Here is a 25,910-nt window from a genome sequence, read left to right on the forward strand (position 1 = left end):
TGTTAAAACATAATGGAAAGTACAAAAGAAAGTACATGTATGTATAACTGAATAGCAAAGATTAACATTGTAAATCAACTATACTTCAATTTAAAAAACTAAATGCAGCTCTGCATTTTTTTCTCTGCTACCTTTGTGGAGAGAATTTCTCGGTCCAGAGGTTGGTTTTCATTTGTATTTTTTTTCTTTTTTCATGCTTTTAATTATTGAAATATAGTTGATTTACAGTGTTCTTTTAGGTTCAGGGGTATAGCACAGTGATTCAGTTTTACATATATATATTCACACCCTTGGGCTTCCCTTGTGGCTCAGCTGGTAAAGAATCCGTCTGCAACGTGGGAGACCTGGGTTCCATCCCTGGGTCAGGAAGATCCCCTGGAGAAAGGAACGGATACCCACTCCAGTGTTTTGGCCTGGAGAATTCCATGGACTGCATAGTTCATGGGGTGCAACAGCTGGACACAACTGAGCGACTTTCACTATTAACACCCTGATCTTGTCAACAACCCTACTGTTTTGAAACTCTAAAGAAGACAGCAAGACTATTACTGCTGATCCTTATCACATATCCTCCCCTGACTATATAAACTCTCCCTGCTCCCTGCTCATCAAGCAGTTCTTGAGGTGCTAGACTACTGTATCCCCACTTTGTCTAGAAAAGTTATAAAGCTACTGTTTCTTCTCCTCCATAACTCTTGTCTCCACATTTCAGTTTGGCCTTAGGGCACTGAGAGCCAAGATTTTGGCATCAATATAACCTCTGGGTTCTTGTTCAGTTTAAGAGCAACCCAGACCTCTGACTTGACTTAATGATTTAGAGCAACATTCCTTCAACACGTACCGATGTCTCTAGGATGTGACAAGACCATACACAACACAGCCACATATGGACACGCAGGACCCTTCCCCATCATTCAAAGGTATATATGCCAAGGTTCTTGGGCCTTTGTTATTGTCTTTATTATTATTAGTTTAATATTCCTAACGTTCCATTTTCAACTATAGCATGTGTATTTATCATTTTTTACTTTTGCCTGTTGTTACAGTTTATGGTGACAGAGTTGAAGCTTACTTCAGACCCTCTAATTGTGGAAAATAGCAAAGGTTAAAGATTTCAAGTTCCAGGAAATGGCTTACTGTCAAGACCCACCCTCCCCCATTATCACTGATTTAAGACTCCCGCTTGGTCCCTTGTTTACATGGGGAAAAGCCAGATTGTCCAAAATTCCATTCTTTGGCCTATCAATGATTACCCGCCGCTGGCCCCGCCCACCGCGCCCCGAGGCCCCGCCCTCCGCGCCCCGAGGCCCCGCCTCCCAACCCAAGGTCCTCATGCGAGCCCCGCCCTCCGCGCTTGGGGTCCCCACGCAGGCCCGATTCTCTCCACGACCCGCCCCCTTACGGCCTCGCCCCGTCTAGGCCCCGCCCTCTAGGCCGCTCAGCGTTTTCAGTTTCTCACACACCCGGAAGCTGAAAGCTGAGAGCAAAGGTCTCGCTGCGCAGCGTGAGTTTCTGTCTTTTTAGTCAAATCTGAGCCTCGCAGTTTCCTTTCTTCTGTATCCGGGGTCTCAGGGTCGCTACAGATCATGAATTTCCGCGCCCGCCCCACCACCCCGAAGCAAATTCAGGCGTCTCTCCAGGTACTTACCTTTCGGTTTAAAGTCGCTCTGGAGCCGGTTCCTGTCTTCGGTCCGCTTAGACGCTGCCTTTCGCACCCCTTTCCAGCTTACAACCTTTCACTGACCTCACTGACCCCTCTCCCCTCCTGCACCGCATAAAATTCTCTCCCATGAGGTGGATTTACTCGCACTACCGCCTCTAGCCTCGCCCTCTCGGCCCCTGAGGTCAGCTCCGGCCACCCCACTCTCGGAGAGGCCGCGTCCTCTCCCCGTCTTGAGACCCCCCACCCTCCCAGCCCCGCTGTCCTCGAGTCTCCTCAGGCCGGTCCTTCTGCCCCGCAGGCGTTCCCTTCATAGTGACCTCTCCTCTAAACCCGTGTTGGCAGAGGTGACCTGGGTCAGCCATGTGACACCCATGGTCTTCGGTTCCAAATTCCACCCTCTGGAAAACAGGCTCTTGCGGAAGAGGGTGCTTCTTATTCAGTCGCCATCCCTGTAAATAGTGGGCGAGGAGGGTTCAGGAGAAGCAGAGACAGCTACTCCGAGAGAAAAAGAAAGTTAAGAAAAGCATGAGGGAGAAGCGATGGCAATGAAGAGGATCGGTGAGGCACTTGGAAGAGACACCTTCATGAAAGAGAATAAGCCTTGAAGGTAGCGGGTGGGGAAAGGAGAGAAGTTTAGAGAAAAGCAGGATCTCCGGAGAAATGAAGGTGAGCAGAATAGGAGAGGGGCCCTTGCTCAGCGGTAGCAGCGGGGAAAGAGTGGTGAAGCGCATCATTCTGATGGGGCAGGCGAGAGGGTGAGACTTGGAGCCTTGGTGGTGCTGGAACAGAAGGAGACCTGAACGAAAATCTGCCCCCAAGGATGCGAGGCGGGGCGGGGTGGGGGGGGTGGTTGTGGAGGGGGTCGAGGGGAATGTCACAGGGATAAGAGGGAGGGAGAGGAGAGGAAGCTCAGATGGGAGAAGAAAGAGGCAGAAATATTAATACTTGGAGATTTAGGACAGTCAGGTTGGAGAAAAAAAGCAACAGAGAAGTACTGAGTGGCAGAGTGGGCAGGGCTGGTGTGAGAGGAGAAATAGAAGGGCAGTAACAGCCCAGAGCAGAGGGGGAACAAAAAGACAGAGAGAGAGAGAGGAAAAAAAGAAATAGGGAGATAAACAGAATGACAGAGGGGAACGCGTATTAGTGAAGAAAGAGGAGTGACCTGGACCCATGTGAGTCAGTTGGATATGAATTTGGATATAAATGGGTATAAACTATTGTTGTGGTATCATGACTTTGTAGTCTAATAAATTTAAAAGTTGGAATAGATGATGAGAATTGCAAAATTCTACTCTCTAATGCTTGTGTTGTTTTATATTTATTTTTATCAGAAGATAACTTTCATTTGCAATCGTTCAACCAGAGACATGGAATAGGGTGTGTGTGTGTGTTTGGAGCAAGAGAAAATTGTCACTTCATGGTGCCTATTTAAAGGAAAATTACAACTCCTTTTTCTGGTAATTTTTTTCATTGTTCTTTTTGTAGCTTGAACTAAATCTTATCATTCAATTTCTACTTTCCTATAAATAATAACTTCTGAATTGCTTTGCTGAAATTGCTGGGCATCCTGTAATCAACTCATGTGATTTTCTAAATTTATATTCATAATATTTTCTGACTTTGACACCAGAATTGTGTAGGATATATATATATGTAATATATATAATTGTGTAGGCTATATATGTATGTGTGTATATAATGGTGTAGGCTATATACATAGGCTATCAGTTCAGTTCAGTCACTCAGTCAATCCGACTCTTTGAGACTCCATGGACTGCAGCACGCCAGGCTTCCCTGTCTGTCACCAGCTCCTGGAGCTTGCTCAGACTAATGTCCATCAAATCGGTGATTCCATCCAACCATCTCATCCTCTGTTGTCCCCTTCTCCTCCTGCCTTCAATCTTTCCCAGCATCAGAATCTTTTTAATGAGTCAGTTCTTCGCATCAGGTGGCCAAAGTATTGGAGTTTCAGCTTCAGCATCAGTCCTTCCAGTGAATATTCAGGACTGATTTCCTTTAAAATTGACTGGTTGGATTTCCTTGCAGTCCAAGACACTCTAAAGAGTTTTCTCCAACATCACAGTTCAAAAGCATTAATTCTTCTGTGCTCAGCTTTCTTTATAATCCAACTGTCACATCCATACATGACTACTGGAAAAACCATAGCTTTGACTAGATGGACCTTTGTTGGCAAAGTAATATCTCTGCATTTTAATATGCTGTCTAGGTTGGTCATAGCTTTTCTTCCAGGGAGCAAGCATCTTTTAATTTCATGGTTGCAGTCACCATCTACAGTGATTTTGGAGCCCCCCAAAATAAAAAGTCTGTTACTGTTTCCATTGTTTCCCCATCTATTTGCCATGAAGTGATGGGACTGGATGCCATGATGTTCGTTTTTTAATGTTGAACTTTAAGCCAACTTTTTCACTCTCCTCTTTCACTTTCATCAAGAGGCTCTTGAGTTCTTCTTCGCTTTCTGCCATAAGGGTGGTGTCATCTGTGTATCTGAGGTTATTGATATTTCTCCTGGCAATCTTGATTCCGGTTTGTGCTTCATATAGGCTAGCATTTCTCATGCTGTACTCTGCATATAAGTTAAATAAGTAGGGTGACAATATACAGCCTTGACGTACTCCTTTTGCAATTTGGAACCAGTCTGTTGTTCCATGTCCAGTTCTAACTTGTTTCTTGACCTGCATACAGGTTTCTCAGGAGGCAGGTGAGGTGATCTGGTGTTCCCATCTCTTTAAGAATTTTCCACAGTTTGTTGTTATCTACACTGTCAGAGGCTTTGGCATAATCAATAAAGCAGAAGTAGATATTTTTCTGGTATTCTCTTGCTTTGTCAATGACCCAAAGGATGTTGGTAGTTTGACCTCTGGTTCCTCTGCCTTTTCTAAAACCAGCTTGAAAATCTGAAAGTTCACAGTTCACATACTGTTGAAGCCTGGCTTGGAGAATTTTGAGCATTACTTTGCCAGCATGTGAGATGAGTGCAATTGTATGGTTTTGAACTTTCTTTGGCATTGCCTTTCTTTGGGATTGGAATGAAAACTGACCTTTTCCAGTCCTGTGGCCACTGCTGAGTTTCCCAAATTTGCTGGCATATTGAGTGCAGCACTTTCACAACATCATCTTTTAGGATTTGAAATAGTTCAACTGGAATTCCATCACCTCCACTAGCTTTGTTCATAGTGATGCTTTTGAAGTCCACTTGACTTCATATTCTAGGATGTCTGGCTCTAGGTGGTGATCACACCATCATGATTATCTGGGTCATGAAGATCTTTTTGTATAGTTTTTCTGTATTCTTGCCACCTCTTCTTAATATCTTCTGCTTCTGTTAGGTTCATACCATTTCTGTCCTTTATTGTGCCCATCTTTGCATGAAATGTTCCCTTGATATCTCTAATTTTCTTGAAGAGATCTCTAGTCTTTACCATTCTATTGTTTCCTCTGTTTCTTTGCATTGATCACTGAGGAAAGCTTTCTATGTATCCTTGCTATTCTTTGGAACTCTGCATTCAGATGAGTATATCTTTCTTTTTCTCCTTTTCATTTAGCTTCTCTTCTTTTCTCAGCTATTTGTAAGGCCTCCTCAGACAACCATTTTGCCTTTGTGCATTTCTTTTTCTTGGGAGTGGTCTTGAACACTGCCTCCTGTACAATGTCAGGAACCTCCATCCATAGTTCTTCAGGCACTCTATCAGTCCCTTGAATCTATTTGTCACTTCCACTGTATAATCATAAGGGATTTAATTTAGATCATACCTGAATGGTCTAGTGGTTTTCCCACTTTCTTCAATTTGAGTCTGAATTTGGCAATAAGGAGTTCATGATCTGAGCCACAGTCAGCTCCTGGTCTTGTTTTTGCTGACTGTATAGAGCTTCTCCATCTTTGGCTGCAGAGAATATAATCAATCTGATTTCGGTGTTGACCATCTGGTGATGTCCATATGTAGAGTCTTCTCTTGTGTTGCTGGAAGAGAGTGTTTGCCATGACCCGTGTGTTGTCTTGGCAAAACTCTGTTAGCCTTTGCTCTGCATCCTTCTGTACTCCAAGGCCAAATTTGCCTGTTACTCCAGGTATCTCTTGACTTCCTACTTTTGCATTTCAGTCCCCTATGATGAAAAGAATATAGTTTTTGGGTGTTAGTTCTAAAAGGTCTTGTAGATCTTCATAGAACCGTTCAACTTTAGTTTCTTCAGCATTACTGATTGGGGCATAGACTTAAGTTACTGTGATATTGAATGGTTTGCCTTGCAAACGAACCAAGGTCATTCTGTCATTTTTTTATACTGTACCCAAGTACTGCATTTTGGATTCTTTTGTTGACCATGAGGGCTACTTCATTTCTTCTAAGGGAATCTTGCCCACAGTAGTAGATATAATGGTCATCTGAATTAAATTTGCCTGTTCCAGTCCATTTGAGTTCACTGATTCCTAAAATGTCTTGCCGTATCCTGTTTGACCACTTCCAATTTACCTTGATTCATGGACCTAACATTCAAGGTTCCTATGCAAAACTGCTTAAAGATGGCAGAGTAAAAGGACGTGTACTCATCTTCTCTTTTGAGAACTCCAAAATTACAGCTCACTGCTGAACAGCCATCGACAGGAGAATGTTAGATCCCACCAAAAAGAAATACTGCACATCCAAGGGCAAAGGAGAAGCCCCAGCAAGACAGTAGGAGGGGCGAAATCACATTTAAAATCAAACACCATACCTGCCAGAGACGCTTGGAGAGCTCAAACCAAACCTTGTGCACACCAGGACCCAGCGACCCCACAGAGTGTAGTGTATACATATATATACACACCTGTATATATACGTATACACACACACACACACACACACACACACACACACACATATATAAGGTCTTATATATAAGGTCCTGTATATATATGTATATATATATATATATACAAATTTGTGTAGGATATATACATGTGTGTAGGATGTGTGTGTGTGTGTGTGTGTGTGTGTGTGTATTTGGTTGTGCCTGGTCTTCGTTGCGGTATGTAAACTCTTAGTTGCAGCACATGAGATCTAATTCCCCCACCAGGGTTTGAATCCAGGCTCCCTGAATTGGGAACTCCAAGTCTTAGCCACTGGACCACCATGGACGTCCCTTTGTAGGGTTTTCGGTTTTTTTTTTAATTACAAATTGTTTTCCTTTTAAATTTGTTTCTGGTTTAGAGAAAGCCTGTGACTTTCTTCTTTTATATATTGGAAATATTCTTCGGTAACTAGTAAAGAATTTTAGACTGTCTCCCAATGGATACTGGGTAAAGGTGTCCATGGTCCTTTATTTTAAGTGTTGGAAGCTGATTTTACCTAGTTAGTCTGATACTCCGTTTTCTTTGGTTTCACATAATCTACTACAACATGAGCCATGAGCTCCTGAGCAGATGTCTCCAGTCGCATCCTGGGAGCTGACCCTTTTCTCACAGTTCCCTCTGCCCTGGTCACATTCGCCTTTTCTCTGCTCCCAAACATCAACACCTTTTCTGTCTCAGATCTCACCTCCTGCTTAACCCTTTGTCTCTAAAGCATCGCTGCTCTGGCCCTTTCTCCTCCTCAGGTCTTGGCCAGAGTTGTCTCCCCACCTTCTCCTGCTCATCTTCTGAAGTTCCCTTCACCTGCCATTCTCTGTCCCATGACCCAGGTTTTATTGCTCCCACATTGGTCTCCTCTATCAGAAATGTTTTTCATCGATTATTTTGGGTCTTTCCTGTTTCCCCTCCATTGGAGGGTGCCTGGTCTCTGTCTTCTTTCCAGGACACCTGTGACACTTTCCTTTGGGAAGATTTAGATGCTGAGGACTGTAATTGGATGGAATACTCCTCAGGGAAGAACGAGGAGCTTGGGCAGGTGATGAGGTTAGTTCCCATATTTTTTCTGGAAATTTCAACTTGAACTAAACCTGCTATGACTACTTATTTACTCAAAATAAGAGCAAAATTATATGCTCTGAGGCTTAGCCCTACAGAACCAGTGTCCCCCATGCAGTGTGCTAAGGTGTCCCATGTTCATTCCACTGTGTCTCTGCACCACTATAGTGCCCAGGTCTTCTAAATTGTGTGCTTCTGGGGTGAGCTGCCATCTTGAACAGGAGCCTTGCCTTACAGCAGTTATCTGCTCAGAGTCAGGGATACTGACTACACTTTGCTAAGGATGCAGAGAAGCTTAGGAGTGTGGGGATGGGCATGAAGGAGGGCCCTGCCTTGGCGCTGGGGTACCTTGCGGTTTTCTCTGAGTGGGGAGGACAGGAGACAGTGAGAGCGGGGCTGTCTTTCTCTCTCTCTCTCAGTGACAGCCTCACCAAACACAATCCAGCCAATCCTCAAACACCTTTAAAACTAGAATCCATCATGTCCCCAATTGCTGGTGAGGGCCTCCTTTTCCAGGGAGGGCCCGCTTCTTGATCTCCATACTGAATGCCCAGTGTCCCACTGTTTGCAGCACTGTCCACTCCTGTTGCAATGCCTCTGCATATGGGTTTGTTTTAGCCTGATTTGTTCGTACGCACCTGAGGCATGTGTGTGTACTCAGTCATGTCCGACTCTTTTGCAGCCCCACGGGCTGTAGCCCACCAGGCTCCTCTGTCCATGGAATTTTCCAGGCAAGAATACTGGAGTAGGTTGCCTTTTTGTTCTCCAAGGGATCTTCCCCACCCAGGGATCGAACCCACATCTCTTGCATCTCTGGCATTGGCAGGCAGATTTGTTACCACTAGTGCCACCTGGGAAGCCTGGAGGAAATGTCAAGACCTGCACAAAAGTGGAGGAAAGACTTTAGGGGTTTGCAGGAGGGATATGGCAGCAAGTGTGGGCCTCTAGAGGAGCCCAGTGAGCTGTATGAGCGCCTGTCCCATGCATGGCTTGGGCTTCAAGGGGTGTGTGGAACTTTTGGAAAGGGGCATCTTAGTTCTGGCTGGAGCATCTAGACATGGATTCACAGGGAGCTATGGGGCTGTATGGATCGGGCTTGGTGCCATAGTGTCTTTTCTCAGGTTCCCTGGGACGCAGAAGCTGAGACTGAGTTGTTGGTTTTGTTTTTTGAGGTTGAGATTTTCAGGCATGGGTTTCATAAAAGCCATGATCACACCTGAAAAGGAATGAGGAAGTAGAATTAGGAAAAGGAATGTTATCCTGTATTGTTACCCAAAGCCTGAGAGGAGCCCACAGGAAGCTCTTGGAGCAGGAGGATGGCTGCCTTGGGACAGGGGGTGGATTCAAGAGGTGCCCCACAGCACTCACTCCACACCGTGGATTTTGTGGGGTCTTTTGGTGCTGGTTTAGTCCCTAACTCATATCTCACTCTTGTGACCCCATAGACTGTAGCCCACCAGGCTCCTCTGTCCATGGGATTTCCCAGACAAAAATACTGGTGTGGGTTGCTATATCCTTCGTCAGAGGATCTTCCCGACCCAGGGATCGAACCTACGTCCCTTGCATTGGCAGGTGACTTCTTTACCACTGAGCCACCAGCGAAGTGTGGGGTCTTTGTGGGGGGCAGAAATCATTGTGCAACCCATTGTGTAGTTACAGAGAACATCTCCGAGGCCATTTTGTGGGTTATCTTTGGTATTTTGGGATATTTGGGCAAAGTTGCAGCAAAGTTTCAGGTGCATTTTGAAAGACACAAAGGAGAATTTGGAATGTTTCCTGGGAAGACGCTGAGGTCTCATTGGCATCACGGGCCAAAGCTCTGTTTTGTTAGTAGATTTTGGAGGTGACAGTGCTCAGACTGGGGTCACTGTGAATGAAAACGTGGTGTCACGTCTAGTGGTCTTCATGAGTAATCATTCCATCGTGAATGCATGAGTCATGGGGCCTTAGAGTGTTTGATGGGGTTGTGTAGCAGGTAAGGGGATGGCTTTGCTGTTTCTGGGGAGTGTGTCAGACCCCAGGGAAGACTATAGGTTTGTTTGAGTCCAGAAGGGAAATGATAGGTGTTAAGACTCACATGGCAGAGAGTTATCATCGAGGGCCTGCTGGGGATGGGACCAACGGGAGAAGGGCTGTGAGAACTCATGACTCGGGGAAAGATTGTTCAGCTGATCAGGGGCAGTCACAGCGGAGAGACGTCAGCCTTGGGAAGACCCGGCTGCTTTTGTCTTACTGCCAGACCAGTGGTGGTCACTCTGCTGCCTCCGCCTGCCCGTCCCGGAACTCACACACACACAGTACAGTCATAAGGAAGCTGTGGTGCGGAGGGGCAAGGTGTTTTAAACTAAATGTGGGACAAGCGTATTTCTTTGAGAAGGAGGGCTGCTGTGTTCTGGGGAGGAAACAGGAAGGTGGACAGTGTTTGGGAACTCAGAGCCCTGGCGATAGCAGGAAAGCTCAGGAAAGAGGTGAAGGAAAAGCTCTGTTCCTACTCACCAGTGCTCAGCAGCTAGCCCAATAGAAGGGGGTGAGGTATCAGGGCCCCATTTAGAGAAAGGATCTTGTCTTTCTACTCAACACCCACTCACCCTCTGTGCACATGTCTTCATTGTCTTCTCTAGAATGGCACTCACGGTGGTGTCCCCAGTAGATGACCTGAGAAAGTAAAGTGTTTTCTCTCTTTGTGCCCTGGTGGCCTCAGCTTCTCCTCCACTGTTCTATCAGACACCCACTTCCCTGCTGTTCTTGAAAGGTTGTTGAATTATGACGCCGGGATTCTTGGCCCCCGGAGGAGAAGAATTCAATCCGGGGCCAGAGACGAGGCTTGATCGCTCAGAACTTATGTATAACAAAGTTTTAAGATAGAGAAAGCTTCTGACATAGGCATCAGAAGGGGGCAGAAAGAGTACCCCCCTGTTAGTCTTTAGCTGGATGTTATATAGTCACCAGCAGTCTGTTAATGAAAGAAAGGAATGTCTCAAAACTTGGAATGGCACCAGGCCCCTCACCCATAACATGTATTTTGGCATAATCTTGGCTCCAAATGGTTCATCTTGGGCCATAAAAGGATTAACTTGAATCTTGAAGAAGGGCAGAGCACCATACAAATAGTGTCGTTTACGTAGATTAGAGGAAAGATATCAGAGTATTACATACTGGTTTATCAGGTGGGTTCTGAGCCCAAAAGGCGGAACCGACTTAAAAGAGTTTGGGGTAAATGCATAGTACATTAGCATAGCTTAAGATAAACATTTCCATAAGAAAAAGGCAATGGTTAACTTCAAGTGAAACCAGGTGTCATTATGGCAACACAGAATTTTAAGAGAAACCTCCTTTTAAATTTGTATAGAGAAGGAAAAAAATATATCGCTAAATTGTTTCTTCCTGCCGCTTAAGGGAGATAAAAATGTCTGACATTTGCAGGCTATTTCCTTCACTTGGAGACTCCTGGCCTTCCTGCCTGTTACCCTCTCATTCTTCTCACTGTTAGTTTGCACAATCCCAATGAAGCCAGTCAAGTCAGCATTTCAGGCTGTGATTTTTCTTCAGCTAACATCAATGTAGCTCAGTCGGTAAAAGAGTCTGCCTGCAATACTGGAGACCTGGTTTCAATTCCTGGGTCAGGAAGATCTCCTGGAGAAGGAAATGGCAACCCACTCCGATATTCTGGCCTGGAGAATCCCATGGACAGAGGAGCCTGGTAGGCTACAGTCTATGGGGTCGTAAGAGTCAGACACGACTAAGCACACAGACAATATCAATGCAGAGTGAGAAACCTTAGATTCCAGGAACCTTTTTCCCGATTAAGTGTCAAGGCAGCCAGGAGCCTCCTCCTTTTTCTGTGGATTGTTTTATATTATGTTTGACTGCACAGCTTGTGGGCTCCTTAGTTCCCCTACCAGGGACTGAACCCGGGCCCACAGCAGTAAAAGCTGATGAGTCCTAACCACTTGACTGCCAGGGAAGTCCCAGTTTTTGACTCTCTATTGCCAGACTGGGTCTGCTCAGCCTCAAGCAGCTACTGCTGGGATGAGCTCACTGCCATCCTAGTTGGACTTGCACATGACCTTTGCACCTCTAAATAGAGGACCCTTGGCTCCACCGTCCTCAGCTGTTCCTGTTTGGCCTGTCTTCACTCCTCCAGGGCAAAGGTCCCCTGCCCACGTCAGTCCCCCAACGTGAAGACGACGGCAGAGTGGAAACTAGTGTAACTTTGTGTCCATCTCATTCACTTATTCACTACATAAAGAGTACCATATTTTTAATTTCTGTGTGTGTGTGCTTAGTTGCTTAGTCATGTCCAACTCTTTGCAACCATGTGGACGGTAGCCCTCCAGGCTCCTCTGTCTGTGGAATTCTTCAGGCAAGAATACTGGAGTGGGTTGCCATGCTCTCCTCCAGGGGATCTTCCCAACCGAGGGATCAAACCCTGGTCTCCTGCATTGCACATGGATTCTTTATCACCTGAGCCACAACGGAGGCTGGTGTTTAATATTTATTGGGGTATGGTTGATTTTCATTGTTGCATTAGTTTCAGGTGTTTAGCAAAGTAAATTGTCAAACACATACATCCACTCTTTCAGATTCTTTTCCCATGTAGGTCATAGCAGAGGACTGAGTTTAATTCCCTGTGCTACACAGTTAAGGCTTAGTTAGTTATCTATTTTATATATAGTAGTCTGTATGTGTCAGTCCCAATCTCCTGGTTTATCCCTCCCCCTCTTACCCTTTGATAATTATAAGCTTATTTTTTACATCTGTAACTATTTCAGTTGTGTAGATAAGTTCATTTGTAGCCTTTTTTTTTTTTAGATTCCGTGTATGATTGATATCATACAATATTTGTCTTTCTCTGTCTGACTTACTTCACTCAGTGTGAGAATCTCTAGGTCCATCTGTGTTGCTGCAAATAGCATTTTTTTTTAAATGACTGAGTAATATTCCATAAGTGATGGAAACAGGGACTTCCCTGGCTCTGCAGAGTGTTTTAGTGTTTAAGAGTCTTTAAGACTTTGTACTTCCTGGGACTTCCCTGTGGTTAGGACTCAGTGCTTCCACTTCAGGGGCACAGGTTTGATCCCTCATCAGGAAACTAACATCTTGCATGCTGCCTGGTGCAGCACCTCACCCCCACTCCCCCAAAATGGAGACAAACCCACCTTGTCACTTACAGTCATGCAAGTCAAATGCCCCAAAGCGAAGCCCTGGTGTGTGGACGTGGATTCTCCCCAACACCCACTGCTCTCCCGACACCCCCATCATACCAGCTCTACCTTGTCCCTGTGTGGTTCATCACAGCTGGAGAAAAACACGCCCCTGAACTGACTGGTCTTGCTTCAGATTCCTCTGTTCCCTCACATTCCCTGTGTGTTTGCTCCATACCTTTCCTATGGAGCTCCTCAAAAGTCTACCTCCACCTCTCCCATCTTTTTTTCTCAAAGACCCTGTTTCTTCTCCATTGAGCTCCTGGAGCAAAGGGAAGAGATCTCCTCTAACTGCCTCAACTGTCGGCCTCAGGGCCTGTGCTCTGTCCTTAATAATTGACTGCGAATAGTCTGAAACTTGCCTCTGGCTGTTGCTGGCCCTAAAATTGTGCCCCGGTTGCCAGCTCCACTGTCTGGGTCAGGGCTGTGTGGCATCATGTATTTTTACTTCTCGAAAGTTACTTTGATCAACATGGTGGCATTGTCTCTCTGAAACACAAAGATGGGCACTCACATACACCCCACACCTTTTTATACACTCAGTTCTTTCCTCTTTAAAATACAGTGTTCTCAATTAGCTACATTTTCGTCTACTATTAAATGCCACGATATACTGTTGCAGAAGAATGGGGGTGCGAGAGAATGATCATGTCCCAGGGGAAATCTTGTGATAGGTCTCCAAGTAAGGGTTCCTGGCTTCCTGCAGGAAAGAATTTAAGAGGGAGACATAGTAGAGTGAGCCATGCTATGCCGGGCTGCCTAAGATGCCCGGGTCTTGGTGAAGAGTGCTCATGAAACGTGGTCCACTACAGAAGGGAATGGCAGACTCCAGTATTTTCGCCTCGAGAACCCCAAGAATGATAAAGCAGGTTTATTGAGAGAAATACACATTCCATAGGCAGAATATGGTTGTCTCTGAAGGGGAGAATGACCCTGGGCTGTGGGCATACTTAGTTTTTATGAGCTGAGTAATTCATGCATTAACGTGTAGGAGGATTTTTCCAGCTATTTGGAGGAAAATGCAGAAGTTGATTTTGGTAGTTATTTCACAATATATGTGTATATACATATTTCGAATGTCACATTGTATGTCTTAAATATGCAAGATATTTATTTGTCAATTATACCTCAGTAAAACTTTAAAAGAAAAAGGTACAAAGTATGCTGTGCTTGCCTCCACTGAGTGCTGCACATCCAGGCTACACATTACATCCATGAGGCATTTTACAAATACATTTGTGCCCTGACCAGAGATTCCCCTTCGAAAAGTCCAAGTGGGGCTCAGCCTCAATGGTATTTAAGGGGCCTTGGTACGTCACGGCTGTATATTGTCATCCTGCTTATTTAACTTATATGCAGAGTACATCATGAGAAATGCTGGACTAGAAGAAACAAGCTGGAATCAAGATTGTCGGGAGAAATATCAATAAGCTCAGATATGCAGATGACACCATCCTTCTGGCAGAAAGTGAAGAGGAACTAAAAAGCCCCTTGATGTAAGTGAAAGGGGAGAGTGAAAAAGTTGGCTTAAAGCTCAACATTCAGAAAATGAAGATCATGGCATCCGGTCCCATCACTTCACGGGAAATAGATGGGAAAACAGTGGAAACAGTGTCAGACTTTATTTTGGGGGGCTCCAGAATCACTGCAGATGGTGATTGCGGCCATGAAATTAAAAGACGCTTACTCCTTGGAAGAAAAGTTATGACCAACCTAGATAGCATATTCAAAAGCAGAGACATTACTTTGCCAACTAAGGTCCGTCTAGTCAAGGCTATGGTTTTTCCAGTAGTCATGTATGGATGTGAGAGTTGGACTATGAAGAAGGCTGAGCGCCGAAGAATTGATGCTTTTGAACTGTGGTGTTGGAGAATACTCTTGAGAGGCCCTTGGACTGCAAGATCCAACCAGTCCATTCTGAAGGAGATCAACCCTGGGATTTCTTTGGAAGGAATGATGCTAAAGCTGAAACTCCAGTACTTTGGCCACCTGATGCGAAGAGTTAACTCATTGGAAAAGACTCTGATGCTGGGAGGGATTGGGGGCAGGAGGAGAAGGGGGCGTCAGAGGATGAGATGGCTGGATGGCATCACTGACTCGATGGACGTGAGTCTGAGTGAACTCTGGGAGTTGGTGATGAACAGGGAGGCCTGGCGTGCTGCGATTCATGGAGTCGCAAAGAGTCGGACACGACTGAGCGACCGAACTGAACTGAACTGAACTGGTGCATCTGGCATTGAGCATCAGGACTCTTAAGTCCTTCCATCCTGAGGGATGAGATCTGGGCTGAGGGTAAGGCTGCTTTGCCCTGAGTGGGGCTGGACCAGGGCCTGCTGTGTGACCTGAAGGGGATCATGGTGTGAGCGGAGGTGCCCCCTGCTGCTGTGTGCATGAGGCCTCACCAGGAGGGGAGTGTGATCCGAGGGAAAGTGTGGGAAAGTCCTGTGTTGGACTCTGTGCGGGAGTTGACTGTCCTGCGTCCCTCCTGAGACAGTGGCCACAGGGGACTGTCTGTTCCTCATGGTGAGGGCTTCCCTGTGTGTGTGGTTGGGGCTCAGGAAGGGGGTGTGTTGACTCTAAACATTAAACAGCATGTTTTCAATTTTAAGGATAGACCTCTGAAGACTCATGTTGCCTGAGGAAGCCCAGAAGAGGAGGAAGGTGAAAGAAGGAAGAGTCTGGAATGGCTCTTTCTCAGGTGAACTTATATTCTTGGTTGATTATTCTGTTTCTCCTTTCTTTTCTTTTTTAATTAATTTTTTTTTTTTTTTTTTTTTTTTTTGGCGTAGAGCTACTTTGCAATGTTGTGTTAGTCTCTGCTATTCTCCTTCCTTCTTTGCAGTTGCTAATCTCTGACTCAAGAAGTAGCCTGCTTGATTCCTGTTCATTCACACTCACCCAGGACCTTCTCTCAGTCACTGATACGTACCCTTAGATTCCATCTGTGACTCAGTTTTCTGCTCTGTAAAATGGAAACGGATCTTTCTCTGATGAGTTACTACACTGACAACAAGTTAATTCATGAAAAGCATCTAAAGTAATGCTTCCATGGTAGCTCAGATGGTAAAGAATCTGCCTGCAATACTGCAGACCCGTGTTTGATCCTTGGGTTGGGAAGATCCTCTGGAGAAGGAAATGGCAACCCACTCCAGTATTCTTATCTGGAGAATCCCATGGACAGAGGAGCCTGGCGGGCTACAGTCCATGGGATCACAAAAGAGTCAGAAACGACTGCTACTACTCCCACTACTACTACTAGAGTAATTCATAACATACAGGAAGTGTTCAAATACTTTTAGTCATTGCTGTTAATCATCATCACAGTTTTTAGATTCTGAGCTTTCTTTAACACCTTTGTATAGATGACCCAGTGTTGAATTTCTGTTTGTGTATTTCACGTGTCATACAGAAAAATGAGAAATCCACATTGATTTGGAGGCCGTTGTAATCTCCTATGGGAAAGCAATTAGAGATGCATAATTTGCTCTAAATACCTTTACATGAATCTGTCAGAATATACAGTTCAACTGAATCAATCTTCTTCTCATTTTGTATGAAGATAAGAACTCTCCTTATGACCCCATTAATGATATGTGTTTTCATTTCAGCAGCAGCTGACCATTGAGGATGTGGCCATCGAATTCACTCCTGAGGAGTGGGAATGCCTGGCCCCTGCACAGAGGACTTTGTACTGGGACGTGATGCTGGAGACCTACAGGAACCTGCTCTCTGTGGGTAAGGATCACTTCCCTCTCAAGTTGGGATCTGTCCTTGGGTATCTTTACATTTTCCTTCGCATGCCTTTTGGGAGCCCCTACCTTGCTTGGCTGAGCTCGAAGCCCTATTGAATCAGAGGCCAAAGCCTCATAATGTGGCATGAGGACTTTGAAATTGCCCTTTCCTCATTTGATCTGCCCATGTTATGATACCTCGAGGGTGGGTCCAGAGCTTAAAAGTGCATAAAGCCTGTAGCAAACTTAAAACCTACACTTCCCTGTTTTGAAAATTTTATTTATTATTTTTTGGCTGTGCTGGGTCTTTCTTAGTTGCTGTGATCAGGGGCTACTCACCAGTTGCGGTGCTCGGGCTTCTCATTGTGGTGACTTCTCTTGCTGTGGTAGGCGGGCTCTAGGGTGCAGGGGCCCCACAGTTGTGGTACACGGGCTTGGTTGTTCTGCGGCATGTGGGATCTTCCCGAACGAAGAATTGAACCTGTGACCCCTGCACTGGCAGGCAGATTCTTAACCACTGAGCCGCCAGGGAAGTCCCACTTACCTTTTTACTACAAGCAAGATGTCTGCATATTACACTCTTCCCTGTGCATTCACTTGATCTTAGCCAAAAGGCTAAGAAGTGATTCCCCTGTGCATTCAGAAGGAGGCAAGCTGTGCATTGAAGTGTTTTCCACAACCACTTCATATTGTCCTCACTCTTCAGCTGAACAAAGAGCTGGGGTTCTGGAAACACATAGCATGTGATGTTTCTTTCTTGCAATTAGCAATAATTTCTATTTCTGACCTGAATATTCTTATGTCCATTTTGGAGTAAAGAAAAGAGAGCACTGGACCCTGGAGAGGGAAGTGAAAATAGCAAAAAATAAAAATTAAAAAAGAAAGAAAGGAAAAAAACCACTAGAGGGGTGGAAAGTACCAGGTGTAGACACAGGTCAGATCTCAGATGAACAGAGAAGAAACCGCACCATTAATAGTTTCAGGGAATCTTTCCCCGAGTGGTAGAGTTCTGTGGGAAAAGAACTTATTTTTTGGTAAACTCTCAGAGGAAATTGTTGTTCTCCCCATTGTTTCACTCTGTTCTTTAGTATGTAAAATGTATCTTGTCCTCCAGTGGTGCCACAGCTCCTACAGAGACAAAGGCAAGGTCTTTGTATGATCTACAACAGCCTGTCATTTGACTCCTTTCAGCTTTGTCACTTGACTTTGAAGAACGTGGGATGGGCCCTTTCAGAAGGGTCTCTTGCCCCTGCGTCTCCACTTCTGTGTGTGCTTTCATTGGCTGCTCAGTTCTTGGTCCCTGCAAGTAAGAGCTGAACTGCTCTTTAGCACCACGCTGTCCTAGTTCCATCCCTACTCGTTGTTCTAGGAAGATGTAGTCAAGGAGGTAGGAAACCACTGGTGCTCTCTGATTCCATCTCTTACCCCAGAACCTGCACGGAGCTGTCTCAAGCCCCATCTGCCTGTTCAGATCCCTCAGCCCTTCCTTCTGGGATTGTTACTTAGGAGAACTGTAAAGACAGTAGACAGATCTTCTCTTTGATCCTAGATCCTACATGGGGAGCATATGTCAGCCTTTGAGATTCTTAACTCAATGTCTGTGAGGAGAGCACACATCTCAAGATCCTGCAGAATCCCCCCTCCTGTCTTGTATTTTCATCACTCTTCCACTGCTCTACCTGGTCTGGGAATGTAGACTTTTCCTAGTTGCCTGTTGTCTTAAGTTGCCTCTGATGATTGCCTTTGAAATACACATTCCTAGGATCTGAGATTTTATCCTATATATTTTTTGCTGTGATAATAACACTTTTAAAGGATAGACAACTTCTAGGGACTCTCCCTATGGAGTAGGGTTATTTGGTGACAGAAAATTACCCCCCCACCCCGAGATTTTTTTTTTTAATTGAAGTATAATTGATATACAATGTTGTATTGTCTTCTGATGTAAAGCAAGGTAACTCAGTAATACATACGTATACATTCTTTTTTTTATTGTTTTTATCACAGGATATTGAATATAATTCCCTGTGCTGTACAGTAGGACCTTGTTGTTTATCTGTCCTATGTATAATAGATTGCATCTGCTATTTGCAAACTCCCAACCTGTCCCTGTGCATGCACACTTGGCCACCAGAAGTCTCTTCTATATGTCTGTGAGTCTGTTTCTGTTCATAGATAAGTTCATTTGTGCTGCATTTCAGATTGGACATACAAGTGGTATCATATGATGTTTGTCTTTCTCCTTCTGACTTATTTTGCTTAGTATGATAATCTCTAGGTCCATCCATGGTGCTGCAAATGGTACTATTTCATTCTTTTTTTAATGGATGAGTAATATTCCAGTGTGTGTGTGTATTTATGTGTAGACACACAACATCTTTATCCATTCATCTGTTGATGGTCATTTAGATTGTTTGCATGTTTGGCTATTATAAATAGCGCTGCTGTGAACATAGGGGTACATGCATATTGAAAAGAGTCTTTTTTACTTATTTTTCATTTAAAAATTTTTTTATTTTTGCCACACCTCAGAACTTGTGGGAACTCAGTCCCCTGACCAGGGATCAAACCCAGGCCATAGCAGTGACAGTGCCAAATCCTAAACACTAGACCACCAGGGACTCCAAGCATCAAGCTCCTGCTTCTTTCACTTTCTTTGTAATTTGGGGTTGTGTACATAGCCTTCTAAGTCTTGTGCCCTCATTTGAAAAATAATGGTAGTTTACCTCAGACTTTTAAAACAAATAAGTACTGATAGATAGCTTAGATATAATAATATTGCACATTTTATAGAAAAACTCTGTTACTGTTGTTTAATGATATATATCTACTTTGTCATGTTTTGTTATGCCATATCCCTTTGTGTGCATTATATTTTATATGCTTTTATTTTGCAGTTTGTCCTCAACAATGCAGTCTGTGACCTTAGTTAATATATATTTTAAGCACACACTTCATACTACATATCTGGGGACAATAAGCTGGAGAATTAAAGGGCACTGCATAGATAAGAAATTGCTCTGCTTGGTTATTATATAATGGCAATCATGAAATCATGTGACTTTCGACTTCTTTCTTCAGTTTCTGTTCCTTTGTTTTTCATTCACAAAGTCATGTCCAACTCTTTGCGACCCCATGCCAGCTTCCTCTGTCTTTCATATCTTCCGGAGTTTGCTCAAATTCATGTCCACTGAGTCAGTGATGATATCTAACCATCTCATCTTCTGCCACCCCCTTCTCCTTTTGCCTTCCATTTTTCCCATGTGAAAGTGAAGTCGCTCAGTCATGTCCGACTCTTTGCGACCCCATGGACTGCAGCCTACCTGGCTCCTCCATCCATGGGATTCTCCAGGCAAGAATACTGGAGTGGGTTGCCTTTTCCTTTTCCAGTCTTTCCCATAATGTTATATATTTTCCCCACCTAATATTTTAGAAGTCAGTTATGTCAATACCTTTTACAGTTTTCATATTATGTGCCCTTTCCAGGGTAAAATTCTCTTCTTTATTCTTAAGGAAGAGTGTTTAGAATTCCATAGAATATAATGTACAACATGGTTACTTATTACTGGTTATTTTACTGCAATAGTAAAGGGTTACTTTACTAGAATAGAAAGGGTTACTAGAATAGTGTGTTTATTAATTTTTATTGTGATTTACAGTTGATGGTCTTTCAGAACATATTATGCAATATAATTGACATTTACTTGTTAATGTTATAAAATGCCTGTTTTTCATGGATATTGATGCTTTTATAACATATAATTCAGGAAAATATTTCATTTTTTAAATATCCTTAGTAAATTCTTTATTTTCTCAGTGCTGTATTTGTTTTGCAATTCTAAACTGCCGTTTATTTAGGTTATTTGTTAGATAAGCTTGTTTTGGATTATTTACCATTATATTACTTATTTTAAGTATTAATTTATATACAGTAATGATGTAGATACTGTATGTAGATTATGTATAATAAGTATGTGGAAAATATGTCTGATATGTTTCTCTTCAGTTACAGTCAGTATTTATATGCTTTGGGTTCATGGTCATGAGATTAGCCATTTTTTAAGAGCTAACTTAAGTTTACACAAACTGAGTGGTTTTGTCATACACTGTTTGAAATGAGGCTACCCTAAAATCAGTTTGAATTTTATGTGAACATACTGTCTTTATTAAAGAATCCTATTTCTTTAATGTTTCTCAAAATTTGAAGATCATGGTTGGGAAGTTTCATAACTACATTCAGTGTAAATGTTATTTTTGGTATAATATGTTTTCAACATAAAATATTTACTTATGAGTTATAATTAATAACATACCTATGATTTTTTGTATTTTGTAGATATCTCTCCCATACATATTATCAAGAACTTACAACCAAAGGAGAACACTAACTCAACAGATACATTCCAAACAGTGATTTTGGGAAGACATGAAAGCCCTGGAGTCAAAGATTTCTACTTAAGGGAAATCCGAGGCAATATGCTTGAGTTTGAGTGTCAGTGGAGAGATGATGAAAGAAATTACAAAGGAGTGCTTGTAACCCATAATGAAAAGCTCACCGATAGAAAAAATCAATGTGGTAGAAGCAATGCAGGAAACAATGCAATTGAAAATAAACTTGCATTAAGCTTTCAGGATGAATTGCAGATATTTCAAATGGAAAGGAAAATTTTTGAATGTAATCAAGTTGAGAAGGTTATCAACAATAGTTCCTCAATTTCAGCTCTCCAAAGAATTCCTCTGAGTGTTCAAACCAACATTTCTAACATGTATGGGAATGATTTTATCCATTCTTCAATACTGACAAAAGACCGTAAAGCACATAGGGAAAAACCTTACAGGTGTAATGACTGTGACAAAACCTTTACTCATGTCTCACATCTCACTAAACATCGGGTAGTCCATACAAGAGACAGGCCATACAAATGTGATACATGTGGCAAGGACTTCAGTCAGAGTTCGAACCTTGCAACTCATCGGAGAATTCATACTGGAGAGAAACCTTACAAATGTAATGAGTGTGGCAAGGTTTTTAATAGAAAATCAAACCTTGAAACTCATCAAAGAATTCACACTGGATAGAAACCATACAAATGTAATGTGTGTGGCAAAGCCTTTAGGGTGTGTTCAAGCCTCAGGAGCCATCAAGTAATCCATACTGGAGAGAAGCGTTACCATTGTAGTAAATGTAACAAGGCTTTTTCCCGTAATTCCAAGCTTCTAAAACATCAAAGAATTCATACTCGAGGGCAGCCCTACAAATGTGATGCATGCGACAAAGCCTTTATTTTGCGTTCAAGCCTAATCAACCATCAGGTAGTCCATACTAGAGGGAAGTCTTACCCATGTAATGAATGTGGCAAGACGTTCATCAAAAGTTCACACCTTAGGCTTCATGAGAGAATTCATACTGGAGAGAAGCCATACAAGTGTACTGAATGTGGCAAGGGCTTCAGGCAATGGTCTGATATCAAAATTCACCAAAGAATCCATGCTGGAGAGAAACCTTTCAAATGTAGCGAGTGCGGCAAATCCTTTACTCGGAGTTCACACCTCACTAGACATCAAATCATCCATACTGGAGAGAAACCATATAAATGTGAGGTCTGTGACAAGGTCTTCAGTCGGAATTCACATCTTGCAGGTCATTGGAGAACTCATACAGGGGAAAAACCTTACAAATGTAATGAGTGTGGCAAAGCCTTTAGTGATCGTTCAAGCCTAACTTACCATCAGGTAATTCATACTGGAGAGAAGTCTTACAAATGTAATGAATGTGGCAAAGCTTTTATTAAGCCTTCATATCTTAGGCATCATGAGAGGATTCATACTGGAGAGAGGCCATACAAGTGTAATGAATGTAGCAAGGCTTATATCAAGCTTTCGCATCTTAGGTATCATGAGAGGATTCATACTGTAAAGAAACCATACAAGTGTACTGAATGTGACAAGGCCTTTCAGCAATGGTCTGACATCACTATTCACCAAAGAATTCATGCTGGAGATAGATCTTAGAAACGTAAGTGTAGTGTGGCAAATCCTTTAGCCTTTGAAGCCTCAGTAAACACCAGGTGACCCATACTGGAAAGAAACTTTACAAACAATGAATGTGGCAAGGCTTTTAGCAGGTGTTCACACCTTCGGCTTCATGAGAGGATTCATACTGTAGAGAAACCATACCAATGTACTGAGTATGGCACAGCCTTTAGACAATAGTCCTACCTCAGGATTCACCAAAGAATTCATTCCGGAGAGAAACCTTACCAGTTCCACGAGTGTGGGAAAACTTTTGTTCAGGGTTTACACCTCCCTAATCATCAGATAATCCATAATCCATACAGGCTTGCAGATGTACTGCGTTTTGCAAGGCTTTTAGCTATTGCCTTAAACTCTGGGTTCACCGAGTAGTCCATACAAAACAAATGTAATGAATGTGGCAACGTTTCAAATTATTGCTCACTTTTCACTAAATAAAGGGATCTGTATTCTGGAGTTAAAGCACACAAGTGTAGTGTGTGGTAAGGATTTTACCCATATAGCAAACATTGGGGGAAGATATAGAGTTGACACCTTCAAAATACAATAAACATGGTAAAGACTTTCCCTTGAATTCAAATATTGTGCAACAACAGAGTATATTGGAGAGAAATCACTAAACTTTACACGATACATCCTTGAGAGAAGCCACAAAAAAATAATGTGCATGCTAGTTACGGTTCAAGATGATGGGGTAGAAAGACAAGTGTTCATCTTATGCAAGAGCACCAAAATCACAACTAGCTGTTGAACAATCATCAACAAGAGGACATTGGTCCAAAGACCAAGAAGCTACAAGATGGTAGGAGGGGCGCAAACACTATAAAATCAAATCCCATACTGGCTGGGTGGGCAACATACAAACTGGAGAACAATAATGCCAAAGAAGTTCTCCCACTGTAGGGAAAGTTCTGAGCCCCACCTCAGGCTTCACAGCCTGGGGATCTAACAAAGGAACTGGGAAGACCCAGGGAATCTGACTTTGAAGGCCAGCGGGATTTGATTATAGAACTTCCACAGTTCAAAACAGATTCCACTCTTGTAGGGCACAAATAAAATCTTGGCATGCACCAAGACCCAAGGGAAAGGAGCAGTGACCCCACAGGAGACTGAACCAGACCTACCTACTGGTGTTGGAGGGTCTTCTCTGGAGGCATGGGTCAGAAATGGCTCTCCATGGGGGCAGGGGCACTGATAGCAGCAGCCTGGGAAGGTCCTCCTTGGTGTTAGTCCTCTTGGAGGTCGCCATTAACCTGACCATAAACCCCAGAGCTGGGTCACCTCAGGCCAAACAACCAACAGGGAGGGAGCACAGCCCCACCCACCCATCAGCAGATAATTGGATTTAAGTTTTACTTGGTGAGCCCCTGCCCACCAGAGTAGGACCCAGTTTTTCCCACCCAGTCTCTCCCATCAAGAATCTTACATAAGCCTTTTAGCCTCATCTACCAGAGGGCATATAGAAGAAATAAGAAGAACCACAATTCCACAGCAGCTAGAACAAAAGCCACATTACTCTAAGTTAATTAGGATGAAAAAGAAGAGTTATATCACAGATGAAGGGACAAGATAAAACCCCAAAAAACAACTAAATGAAGTGGAGATAGGCAACCTTCCAGATTATTCATGATTCAAAATCATGAAGATGATCCAGAATCTCAGAATAGAATGGAGAAGATGCAAAAAAAATGTTTGCCAAAGACCTAGAAGAACTAAAGAATAAACCAACAGAGATGAACAATACAGTAGAAAGAATCAACAGCAGAGTAACTGAGGCAGAAGAACGGATAAATGATCTGGAAGACAGAATGTGGAAATCATTTCTGCAGAACAGAATATAGGGGGGAAAGGAATGAAAAAAAAAAAAAAAGCCTAAGAGACCTCTGGGACAACACTAAATGCATTAACATTTGCATGATATGGGTTCCCAGAAGAAGAGAGATAGAGAAAGGACCAGAGAAAATATTTGAAGAGATAATAGCTGAAAACTTCCCTAACATGGGAAAGGATATAGTCAACTAAGTCCAGGAAGTGCAGAGTCCCAGGCAAGATAAATCTAAGGAGGAACACACTGAGACACACAGTAATCAAACTGACAAAAATTAAAACAAAGATAAAATATGAAAAGCAACAAGGGAAAAATGGCAACATAAATGGGAACTCCCATAAGGTTAAAAACTTGATTTCTCAACAGAAACTATACAAGCCAGAAGGGAATGGCACTATATATTTAAAGTGATGGAAAGGAAGAACCTACAAACCAAGAATACTCTAACCAGCAAGACTCAATGAGATATGATGGAGAAAGCAAAAACTTTCCAGACAAGCAAAGGTTAAGAGAATTCAGCATCACCAGACCACTTTTACAACAGATGTTAAAGGAACTTCTCTAGGAAGGAAACACAGGAGAAAGAAAAGACCTACACAAAATAAACCCCAAACAATTAAGAAAATGGTAATACATATCAATAATTACCTTAAATGTAAATGGATTAAATGTACCAACCAAAAGACAGACTGGCTGGAGCAATAAAGACATGTGCATGTATGCACTTTGGCTTACCACATCACTCTCCTTAATCCCCCAAATTGTAGGTAATTATTTTATATTGTTAGGTTAATCATGTTCCTTTTATGGCTTGCGGTTATAATTATCTATGAATCTTGGATGGCTATTGATTGTGAAAACTGATAAACATCTTTTACTATTGTGATTATGTAACTGTTATTCACTTAATACCATTCTATCATGATTGGTCAACAGAAAATAATAGAATTCTATATCACCAAAATTGCGATTTAATGGAAAAACCTGTAATCACTTTTTAAAATCCAGATGCATACCAGAATTATCTTGGAATTTTTTGAAAAATACAAATGTCCAGGTATAGCTTTTTTTCTCCAAAGCTCCAGATGTATTTCTAATGAACAGCCATGTTTAAAAACAACCGGACTCTATGGGAAAAAAAGGGTGCAACACCAGTTCAGTTCAGTTCAGTCGCTCAGTCGTGTCTGACTCTTTGCGACCCCATGAATTGCAGCACGCCAGGCCTCCCTGTTCATCACCATCTCCTGGAGTTCACTCAGACTCACGTCCATCGAGTCCGTGATGCCATCCAGCCATCTCATCCTCGGTCGTTCCTTTCTCCTCCTGTCCCCAATCCCTCCCAGCATCAGTCTTTTCCAATGAGTCAACTCTTCACATCAGGTGGCCAAAGTACTGGAGTTTAAGCTTTAGCATCATTCCTTCCAAAGAAATCCCAGGGTTGATCTCCTTCAGAATGGACTGGTTGGATCTCCTTGCAGTCCAAGGGACTCTCAAGAGTCTTCTCCAACACCACACTTCAAAAGCATCAATTCTTTGGCACTCAGCCTTCTTC

The 25,910-nt window shown here is 43.1% G+C and overlaps 2 protein-coding genes across 2 annotated transcripts in view; both read left to right on the forward strand.

Moving 5' to 3' along the window:
• The first annotated feature begins 1,457 nt into the window (after positions 1–1,457).
• Positions 1,458–25,244, forward strand: LOC105601988 (zinc finger protein 160-like). The gene is given in 7 exon segments (XM_060398959.1): positions 1,458–1,640; positions 2,995–3,120; positions 7,450–7,550; positions 14,126–14,262; positions 15,376–15,464; positions 16,375–16,501; positions 20,834–25,244. Coding segments are annotated over 3 exon segments (1,818 nt in total). The 5' UTR covers positions 1,458–1,640; positions 2,995–3,120; positions 7,450–7,550; positions 14,126–14,262; positions 15,376–15,449; the 3' UTR covers positions 22,510–25,244.
• Positions 1,458–25,910, forward strand: part of LOC114118018 (zinc finger protein 665-like) — a 95,255-nt gene continuing 70,802 nt past the window's right edge. Inside the window, exons 1-4 of the mRNA XM_027978657.3 lie at positions 1,458–1,640; positions 2,995–3,120; positions 7,450–7,550; positions 14,126–14,262. The gene's annotated coding sequence lies outside the window, so the exon portion shown is untranslated. The remainder of the gene's footprint in view (positions 1,641–2,994; positions 3,121–7,449; positions 7,551–14,125; positions 14,263–25,910) is intronic.

This window comes from Ovis aries, chromosome 14 (assembly GCF_016772045.2).
Source record: "Ovis aries strain OAR_USU_Benz2616 breed Rambouillet chromosome 14, ARS-UI_Ramb_v3.0, whole genome shotgun sequence".
NCBI classification, from domain to species: domain Eukaryota; kingdom Metazoa; phylum Chordata; class Mammalia; order Artiodactyla; family Bovidae; genus Ovis; species Ovis aries.